At 53.1% G+C, this 10094-nt stretch overlaps 1 protein-coding gene and 1 long non-coding RNA gene across 2 annotated transcripts; one reads left to right on the forward strand and one right to left on the reverse strand.

Annotated features, from left to right (window-relative positions):
• Window positions 1-2063: 2063 nt before the first annotated feature.
• Irx2 (iroquois homeobox 2) lies at window positions 2064-6964 on the reverse strand. Its single transcript, XM_052742923.1, has 5 exons — window positions 6610-6964; window positions 4954-5359; window positions 3922-4635; window positions 3231-3306; window positions 2064-2581 (listed from the first exon to the last, which is right to left on the reverse strand). Exons 1-4 carry the CDS (start codon window positions 6859-6861, stop codon window positions 3254-3256), a joined length of 1425 nt encoding a protein of 474 aa, XP_052598883.1. The 5' UTR covers window positions 6862-6964; the 3' UTR covers window positions 2064-2581; window positions 3231-3253.
• Window positions 6965-7079: 115 nt separating this feature from the next.
• On the forward strand, window positions 7080-9784 carry LOC128113332 (uncharacterized). The gene is made up of 2 exons (XR_008219418.1): window positions 7080-7940; window positions 9422-9784. It is a non-coding gene; the product is annotated as an uncharacterized LOC128113332 (long non-coding RNA).
• The last annotated feature ends 310 nt before the right edge of the window (window positions 9785-10094 follow it).

Consider the following 10094-nt stretch of genomic DNA (forward strand, 5'->3'; position numbering starts at 1 on the left):
CCAGGTAAGAAAATCTTCCCTGATCTAGGAGAGGCCACTTTGGCCACTTGACCAGCTTTCTAATTCTGAGTACATACAGGAAGGACATTTGGGGCTTGGGATTTTTCCTGCCAGGATGTAGTCACACTTGCTGCCTTAAATGATGTGTCTTCATTAGTTATCTTGAACGGTTTGTTTGTTAAATATTGTTAACTTTCATACTTTCCTCTAAATTTTTCAAAATACTCGTTACAACATTACACGTGACAGAGATGCTGTCACCCAGCCCTCCCAGTGCCCTGCTGATTTATGAAACATGGCTGACATCTGCAAAGCAGGGCCATTTGTTCCTGCAATACTGCAGTGTAGAATGGACCTGGGAGGAGAGATGGGTATCTCTGGAAATCCTAAGAAATCCAAACAGACAGACAGACAGACAATCAAAGTGCCCTCTGACTCCCTAACCCTGGAATCTCCCAGAGTAGCAAGGGTCCTTGTTAAAATAATAATAATAATAATAATAATAATAATAATAATAATAATAATCCTTCCTTTTGATCCCCAAGAGCTCAGCTCAAAACATCTCCATTTCCATCCCCGGGAGGCAGGGAGGAGAGAAAAGTATCTTGTATCCAGACCCTGACTTTTAGATTTGAGCTTTAAATGCCCAATGCATTTAAAACCAATCCCCTAAGTCCAAGCAGCCTTCATTTCTCCCTCCAGAGGTACCAACTTAGTTCCTCTCCAGGCTGGCCTGCTGAGGGCTTGGCTTCAGGTACTAAGATGACTTTCCAATACCCTTTCTAACAAGGCCCCAGCGAGAGGCCACTAATTTCTATGGCACAAAAAGCCACTGGAGAGAGATCCTTTTGTCAATATCAACTGGCCTAGCAATTTCCCATCCTCAGCCACATCAGCCTATCGGAGCTGGCAGATGTTTAGACAAGATTTTATAAATCGTTCAATCTCAGCCCATAATGAACCCCAACTGACCATTCCAGAGCAGCCCAAAGCACCAGAGACCTCCCCCGCTGGGCTCCAATAACGCTCCCCTGCCGCACAGTTATTAATCATGGGATGAAATAGGTGAGCCTCTTGAAAAAATAAGTGTATGATTGATTAAAGGGCAATCTAAGGATCCATTATTCTTGCTTTATAAACGTAAGTTATATTCACTCAATTTATCTTTGCAGAGGAAATAAATGATTGTTCATTTCTTCTCAGAAATTTTATTATATAGGTATCTACATAATTTGAGAAAAGCTGGAGTGACAGAGTAGCCGCTTTTATGATACTAATCAAAGGGGTTGGGTTACTTGGCTGCAAATTCCATGCTGGTCCTGTAATTAGGAGGGTGAGTAGACAATAAAGAGACAATGTCTAAGGATGTTTAAACTTTTCTTTTCCCTGAGGGTAAGGGTAGCAGAGTACCACAGAGAGGAATCTACTTCCTGCCCCACTCTTGTTAATGGGAACTACACAGGAAGACAAGGAAGGAGTCCTTCAATAAATGTGCTGATCTATGTCAATTGAGATATTTCAGACTAGGAAAGCAACTGTTCCCATCAGGAATTTCTTGTGGGAGAATGCTCTCTGGTATGAATGGGAAGACCCTTCTCCAGGACCACAAAAGTAGATAAAATGCAGAGAGAGGTGGCATATCTTTTTATTTTTCCATGTTTTAGAAATTTACACTAAGTATGGATTTGCATATTCAGAGAACAAAAAAGTTTGAATTATTTCTTGCAACACATTTGTATGTAAGTCAACTAGAACCATAGATATCTTCCTGTTGTACATTTATATCTCTCTTTCTGTCTCCTGTCTGTAATTTTCAAATAAGAAAGAAGCTTATTTCACTGGGCTCTTCATTTAAAAACTGAGCTAGGACCACCTGGGGGAGGGGAACCAGGCCACTAGTAGGGCTCCCACCCAAAAGGGCTCCGACCCAAATCATTCTCCAGTAAAAATGAGCCCTGAACACCATTTTCTTGTAGGCTAGTTTGTTTTTATTTACAGTTTTAGATATAAATTAGTAGATAATTCATGTTAAACAACCAACGGAGATTGTATAACCAGCAATGTTCAAATAAAAACCAGGCAGAATTTATTTACAAAAGTTTTAGATTTCATTGCAATACAACTTGCATAAATTACTAGAAGCTTTATATCATTATAAAAATAAATATCAAATTTGTTTCCACTTCTGAAGGACTCAAGTTCTTCAATCACGTTAGTTCTACCGTGTACATATTTTGTTTTTACAAATAAATTTTACAGCAAGTTCTATCACATCTATAGAATATATACCGTGGCAATGAAGTGATCAAGATATCCTGAGAAAAAACAGATTGTTTCCAAAAGTCACACAAACATGGGGAAGCTATACTATGCCAACAAATTCACGTATGCCCAACAACACGTGTCCGGTCCTTAGAGTCTGTGGGTTGGTAGTGCGGTGTGCATCCTCTTTTACAGTGGCACAAGATGTGGTCCAGATTTCCACATCTGGGGTTTGTATCTGTGTACTTATGAGCTTGGGGAAGGAGAATGGCCTCCTGATTTTTATTTATTTTTTTTCCAAAGCAATTGTGACACCTACCTGTGGACCAAGGAAAAAACCAAATCATGCCAAATTCTTCAGTTCCACACCAACCAAAAGAAAAACACAAGCTTGTGTCTACTGGATCTGCCTCTTTGCCATCATTAGGGTTTAGGACTAGTCATGATGCCTAGTAGGAGAGTAAATGTTTGTAACTGCTCTGGGCTATGAGAGCTATAGAGTCTCCTATGTGTCCTATGAAAGACCAGCCCCTGCCAGTGTCTCTTTAATCTTATTCTGAAAACAACATCCACTACAGGTTTTAATGCCCGAATTTCTAAACAACTCACTCATCAAGCAAGGTGTCCTTCATGTAATCTAAAACAGGTCTCAAGGACACAGAGATGCCCCATCTCAACCATCGTCAACCAAAAGCAGTAGTGGTGGGGTATATGTTGTGTGTGTGTGCGTGTGTGTGTGTGTGTGTGTGTGTGTGTGTGTGTGTGTGTGTGAATGTATGTTTATTCCCGATTAAAGAAGTGATTCTCCAAAGCAGAACTTGAGCAGAAAAGAAGAAATCTATAAAACAGAAGGCAAAGAGGCCAGAAGGAAGCCAGACTATTCTCCAACCCTTGACAAGCAAAACCACACCACACTACACAGGGCACAGGCTTGGGGCTGGAGGACGCCGCCGAGGGAACCCACTTACTTGCACTGCGGAGCTCGGCCCTCCTATAGGTAGGGCTGGACGCCTGCGCCAACAACCGCACAGCCCTCACTGGCATCTGTCAGGGGAGGGGCAGTTAGTGAGGACAGGCTGCAACCCCTGGCAGCTAAGCACCTATCCGCTCTTATCCTTGCAAGGGACGCACACTCTCCCAGGGAATCTAAGATCCATTTTACTTAGGCTCCCTCCTGCCCCTTCCTCTCCTCCTCCCCTGGAGCCTCCATCCCAGGGATGCCGAATTAGGAACAATGTAGGCAGTGTAAGAGAATTAGGCCTCTGAGAGTTCCCGAGAGCCTGTGCTTTCCTTGAGCCAAAGGCAGAAAGGATTCGGCTAAGCTCCATTTAACCAACACCACAGAGGAAAGACTACACCCAGCAGAGAGGCAAGCGTAGTTTTCTTTGCCTGGCAGGAAGTGTGCCAAAACAAAATAGTTACGGTGACAGTATTAACAATAAATTAAAGAAGGAGTAAATAAAGCAGAGTAGATCTAAAAAGAAGGCTAGTCCCCTTTGCATTCACCCTCAATCCTCTTCCTCATACTGACTCCCCTAATTCTGGTCTGGCAAGTGGCTCTGTCCGTCCAAAGGTCTCCCAACTCCCGGAGCCCTTTCCCAGGTTTCTAGCTTATTCCGACTCACCAGGATCCCTCCCCGCCGGCCTTGGGCAGCCTACCTTTCTTGGGCTCGTAGCCGCCGCCCGGAGGCCTGTAGTGGGACTCCAGAGGGTGCGAGCCCGCCTTGCCCGCGTCGCTAGCCGCCTTGGGCGCGGCGTGCAGTGTCTCGCCTGGTGCGGAGGCCGCGGTGTTGTACCGCAGAAGGCCCTGGCCTTGCAGCGCGGCGTTCAAGTTCCCGTAGTTTGTGTAATTGCCATAGAACGGCGACGTGTAGTAGAGGTGGCGGCCCAGCAGCGGAGAGGCGGAGTAGGGCGAGCCTCCCGGAGGGGCCCCAGATGAGGCGGGCGCGGCGGCAGCCGGTAGCCCCGGAGGTCCGCAACCCGGGCCCAAGCTTGGTTGCTTGAGGTCCGAAGTGGCGATCTCGGCCAGCGACCACAGCTTGGGCTTGTTGGCGGGCGGCGGCGCTCCAGGCGACGTCCGGCTGCCTAGGGGCGTCTTGCCACCGCTGCCACCGCGCGGCGCGACTTCGGGCGCCGGGCTCAGCAGGGGTGCCTCTACGCCGGTGAGTGGCGAGGAGGTCACGGGTTTGGGAGGCGCCAGGTCCCGCTCGCACTCGTCTTCCTCATCCTCCTCGTCCTCCAGGTCCTCAAACTTGTCCTTACACTCCGAACCCGATTCGCACAAGGGATCCCCGGCGCGGCAGGGCAATTTCTCCCCATCTGACTCCGCCGAGCACGAGTGGTCCGTGAGCGAGTCGACGTGCAGACTAATCCCTGCGGGGACGCGGACACGGTGGGCGGAAAGCTGGGCCAGCGCGGGGCACCCACAGTCCCATCCGCCCAACGAACGTCCTGCACTGGGCCTCCCCACGACCCCTCACCTCGCCCCAAGGCAGCGTTAAGCGCGGCCCAACATCTCCGCAGTGCCGGAGGACTCTCCAAGGCAAATCCCGCGGCTGGCCCGGAACGAAGCCCTTTAGCCGCTTTAGTAGGCCCGGGCCCCGCGTGGCAGGTGCGTAGTGTCAGCCCCAACCACAGCCCGCCTGGGAAGAAAGCTCCTTGAGCCCTGGCACCGACCGCGGCCCCGCTCACCTTCGTCCTCTGCCGAGGTCTCCGTGCCGTCCCGAGCCTTGTCGGCACTCTCCTCCTTGTTCCTGGCAGCATCTCCTTCGTCTTCGTCCTCGTCCTCGCTTTTGTTCCTCGGGGCCCAGGTCATCTTGTTCTCCTTCTTGAGGCGCCGGCGCGCGTTGGCGAACCAGGTGGAGACCTGCGTGAGGGTCATCTTGGTGATGATGGCCAGCATGATCTTCTCGCCCTTGGTGGGGTACGGGTTCTTGCGGTGCTCGTTGAGCCAGGCTTTCAGCGTGGCGGTGGCGTCCCGCGTGGCGTTCTTGCGGTACGCGGGGTCGTTGAGCTGGTATGGGTAGGCCGCGCTGCCATATGGGTGATAGCTGATGGCGCCAGTCATTCCGGTGGTGTGCGTGTCGTATGGCGAGCCCTGGAAGCCACAACAGCCTGTGAGTGGAGGGTGCGTGGGCCCCTCAGGCGTCACCCCACCCCCCCTCAAGGCGACCCTCCGTTCGCCCCCCGCTGCCTTTCTTGCTTGGCTTCTCTGGGCTGGGAACCTTTCTGCAGAGAGCCTGAGAAACACAAGGCCAGCTATTGGAAACAAAACTCCTGCCTTTTGATTCTAGAATTTTGTTTTTAACTATCTCACTCTTTTTTTTTTTCCTGAAACGACCTAAGGTTTCAAGTAGCTCGAACAATGTCTGCAAACACATTCTCCTGACAGCCCCGCAGTTCTGCGGGTAGTTTTCTTGATATCTAAATTTTATGGGAGGCTTCCCGAGCTGCTCTCTCACCCCGTTATATAGTTTAAAAAAAAATAGTTCGGAACCCTACTCTGCTATTCACCCTCTAAAGCAGAGTAAATCCAATTTGCAACTCAGAAGCCAGTCAGCTTTTCCAATTCTTCAACTACGTAGTAATTAGCATTTTAATTCATCCTTTAACATTTAAATACGAGGTGTTTGTAACCTTCTCCCAAGGCCTAGTTTCCACTTTGGGAATTCCAACTAGGGTATAACACCCCCCACCCCCCGCCGCCGACGCCCCACGTCCTCACACGCCCCAAAACTGCTAAGACCCACTCAGGAGGGGCCCATTCTCAGAACCCAGAGATGTTCTGGCGGACCCCGAGTTTCTGGAGCTGGAGCCCATAGGCCGCCGCGCACGAACTCTGGTAGCACTTAGCGGGTCCCAATCCCGTCAACATATTTTTTGAAAGCCAGATCTGAGAGACAGATAAAGGCCAAAACCAGAGAGCGTCAGTCTGGTTTAGGGGCGGCAGCCGGAGGCTCGATGCTCTCCCCTAACTCGGTGACCCCGCCACTACTAGCGTGCCCAAGAAACCCGAACCGCGCGGCAGTGGCCCTAGGAGCCGGGCAGCGGCGGCCCTCGGCCTGGAACCCTGCGAGAGAGCCTCGGGCCGATTCTGCCGCCCCAGCAATCTGCAGGCGCGGATTAGAGACAACTCATGGCCCCGGCCCGGGTGGAGCAGCACCTCGCACCGGCTTAGAGGAAATCATCCCACAACCGCTGCGGGTCAACTCGGTCCCTTGTTTCCCGCGGCAGCTGGTGCTGGTGACTCCCGAGCCACCACCCGCGCCGCGCGGTGTTCCTAGTCCCCCCCTGCTCAACCCAAGCCAGGGGTCGGGGGTCTCCCAGCCCCCACCCCAAAGCGGTTACCATGTAGGACGGGAAGCCCGCGGCAGCTGCAGCGGCGGCGTCTGCCGAGTACTGCAGCGGGCTGCCGAAGCCGGTTGCCGCCTGCGCTGTGAAGGCCGCCGAGCCGGGGTACGGACTGAACGCGGAGCCCGACGCCGAGCGCGCCAGCTCCTCGCTGCGCGGCGCCGCCAGCGCGGAGGCGCCGTACGCGGGGCACGAGTAGAGCGCCAGCGAGCCGGGCGCTTGGTACAGGTAGCCCTGCGGGTAGGACATGGTGGGCGCGGGGCGCGAGGCCCGCGTCACGCAGAGCAGCGGGCAGCGCGCGCGGCGCCCTCCATCCACGCCCGGCCGGGGCGCACCGGGGCTACGGGCCGGGGCAGGCTGGGCTGGGCACTAGCCCGGGAGGCCCGCGGGCCCGCGGATCTGCGGGGAGGCGGCGGCGGCGGCGGCGGCAAGCGGCAGCGCGGAGCCGGTGGGCGCAGCCGCGCGCCAGGCCGGCGGTCGGGGTTTGGGGGAGTCTGCAGTCGGGAGTGAGGAGTTGAGGAAGGAGCGCTCGAGTTTCCGAGGGACATTGGAACGCGGAGCTGTCCGTCACGCTCTCATCTGCATATTCTGGTGCCCGCCCCCTCCCCTGCTCCGCCCGCTGCCGAGGCCCGGCCGAGGCCGGGGGAGGGGCAGAGAGCCGATGGGAGGGGAGTGCAGGGGAAGGCGGAGGAGTGGCAGCGAGCGGCAGGAGGGAGGGACGGGCAGGCTTTTGTGGCGCAGCCGCCACTCGCAGCCCGCCGCTCGGAAGCTCGGCCTGGCCAAACTGGGCGTAGCGCTCCCCCCCCTCCCACAGGCACGTCTTCTCAGCCACGTCCGCGCACCCCGCGGCCGCCGACTCCAGCCTCGGCCCAGCCACCTTCCTCACTCCCCCAGCCCCGGCGCTCTGGCTCGCCTCGCACTGGTTTGCAATGGCCTTCTACAGCCAGGCCGGGTCCGATCCACCTGGGGGATGGACGGATCAGGCACCCCTCGTCACCTTGAAGATACCGGCCCAGGCTCCACCCCGTGTCCAGTGCAGACGCCGCAGGGAGCTGGATACCTGCAGAGTTGCTGGGCAGTCTCACTTCTACAGTCCTCTGTCCGCCTAGCCTCAAGGCCCAGGCTGCCCGCGTGGCCTCGCTCTCGTCTGGTTTTTGCCCGCTCCTGGCGCCTATGCTGCCAAGCATCGAACCGGAACCGGAGAGTTTTTGGTTTGGAGCTGTTCCCGGGAGGCCCCTAGATGACACGGCTTCTGCCCCCAAGTACACAGAGAAGATTTCAGGCCGTGTGTTAGCAACTTCATGCCTATTAACGTCTGGAACGCGTCAGTGAGTGATTCGTCTCCCCCCCCCCAAAAAAAAGAAACCCCCAAACCCCAAACAAAAAACCCCGCCACCCTGGCCCCGAAAGAGTTTTGTTTTCTTTTGTTAAGTTGAATGCGTCTTCGAATTTGGAGAGGGCTCTCGACAGAAGAGTTGTCTCTGACTTTGCTAGAGTCTCACTACCACCTCTTGCAGGGATATGGGCCAGTGAGGAGAAGCAAAGACTTCACAAGTGACTAAGATAGCCTGAGGTCCAGGAGGTGACTCGCTGGTCCCTCGGGATAAGTGGTTAGCGAAAGCCCTTGGGACCTAGCCCCTAAACTTTCCCGCCCACACCTGCACCCCTTCCCCATGTGAAAGAGTGGGTGGCCAGAGGGGCCGCCGGTCCAGTCCACTGGACCTGAAGGACTGCCAATGGGGGGCGCTCGGGGGACTCGTAGGGGTCAGGTGTGAGCTGGCCCGGGAGGGGGCGCCCATCCAACAGGTGTCTCTTTCTCGCAGCCGGCTAGGTGGTGCACGAGGACGCTGCCGGCTGCGGCGCGGGCCTGAGATCAGATCCGCTGCTATTTCATCCTTGGTGGGCTCTGAAGCTAGGAGAGGGCGGCAGAGGTCTCCATCGTGCGAGCGCCCGGCAGCTGCATGGGCTTGGGCTGTGCCGCTCCAGCTCCTGCTGCTGCCAGATCCATGACACCCAGTGAATGCTGTAGGCAGCCAGGCTGCGTTTTGTTTCTTTCCCGGATCCCGGGAAACCAGGAGTCAATTGCAGTGATGGATTGAGGATTATTTTCCCGGGCTGGCAGGCAGGCAGGCAAGTGTATCACTTGGTATGCACTTTCCATGCGCTCTACTCCACCCTCATCCGCCTTCAAACACTGCTACCACTATACCAATACGTCCTCCCGTCCTCCCCTCTCGGGGTTCTTCTCACTTTCCCCTACAAATCTTCCAAGTCCCTTTAACCTGTGGCACCCTAAAGTCTCAGTGCATGTGCACAGCCCACTTCCCACAGACCCAGAACTAGGCCGTGACATATTGCCTGGTCTACAGGGAAGACCCCAGGTGGGGCATCCTAATTCAGGGGAGAGAAAGGAAGGAGGAGGGAGGGATGAAGGAGAGAGAGAGAGAGAGAGAGAGAGAGAGAGAGAGAGAGAGAGAGAGAGAGAGAGAGAGAGTTGCCCCAGTGTCCCAGTGCAACTGGGTGGAGCCAAATCTGCATATTCAGTTATTTTTGTTTTTCTGGGAAGGAATTCCTCTGGGAAGAGGCAATCAGTGAGATCCTATGTACTGTATAACAAACAATCACTGGTCAGGCTGAGGCATGTAGTTAACTTCCAATTAGATTGGTTTAAATTTGTTATATATATATATATATATATATATATATATATATATATATATATATATATATATATATATATACATATATGAAGTCTCCAATTTTTACCTGGGGGATGATTGTATGGATCTTGATCTTTTCCTTCCTAAAGACTAGTTTCCTGCCCTGGTGTCAGTGGGGTGTGCCTTACCTTCCGCTTCTGACCTCTGCCAAGGATGGAAGAGAAAGCAGCCAGTTCTTATAAAACCCAGCGGATTGGAGCAAGTCCTTACGCCTAGATGCAGCTGATTTGGACATTATTAACTACATAACCAGACAAGTGTGCCTTGCTTTGGAGGGTCTCCTGTCCACAAACTTCCCGGAAGTGCAGCCCCACTGTTCACTGCTACCTATCTTGACCAAGTCCCCTGTGTTTCCTCCAGCAATTACCCTCCACCAAAATCTAAAATTGCGGTCCTGCTGCCTGTTGCTAATAAAAACTGGCTACCTTGTGCAATTAAACAGTTGAATCTGACTACATGCCGATTTTATTGGTACTGACTGTGGCAAATTAAAGTGCCTATACAGGGACATTAACGAGTGAGTTCCCCATTGTGGTTGGGGTATTTAAACTCCGTTTCACATTAATGCTCCCGAAGTCTGAAAAGACTAATTTTGCTTTTCTTAGCTTGGCTTGATCAAAACAAAACAAAACAAACCCAAACCAACAAAATCAATGAGGAAAATTCACTTTCCAAGTATGGAACCTGGGCAGAAAGTCCTCACCACTGCTAGGGTCATGGGGTTAGCTCAAATTGCTCTGAATACTCACTGCTGAGACCCAT

Source organism: Peromyscus californicus, unplaced genomic scaffold (assembly GCF_007827085.1).
Source record: "Peromyscus californicus insignis strain IS unplaced genomic scaffold, ASM782708v3 Scaffold_18__1_contigs__length_77618521, whole genome shotgun sequence".
Taxonomy (NCBI): Eukaryota; Metazoa; Chordata; class Mammalia; order Rodentia; family Cricetidae; genus Peromyscus; species Peromyscus californicus.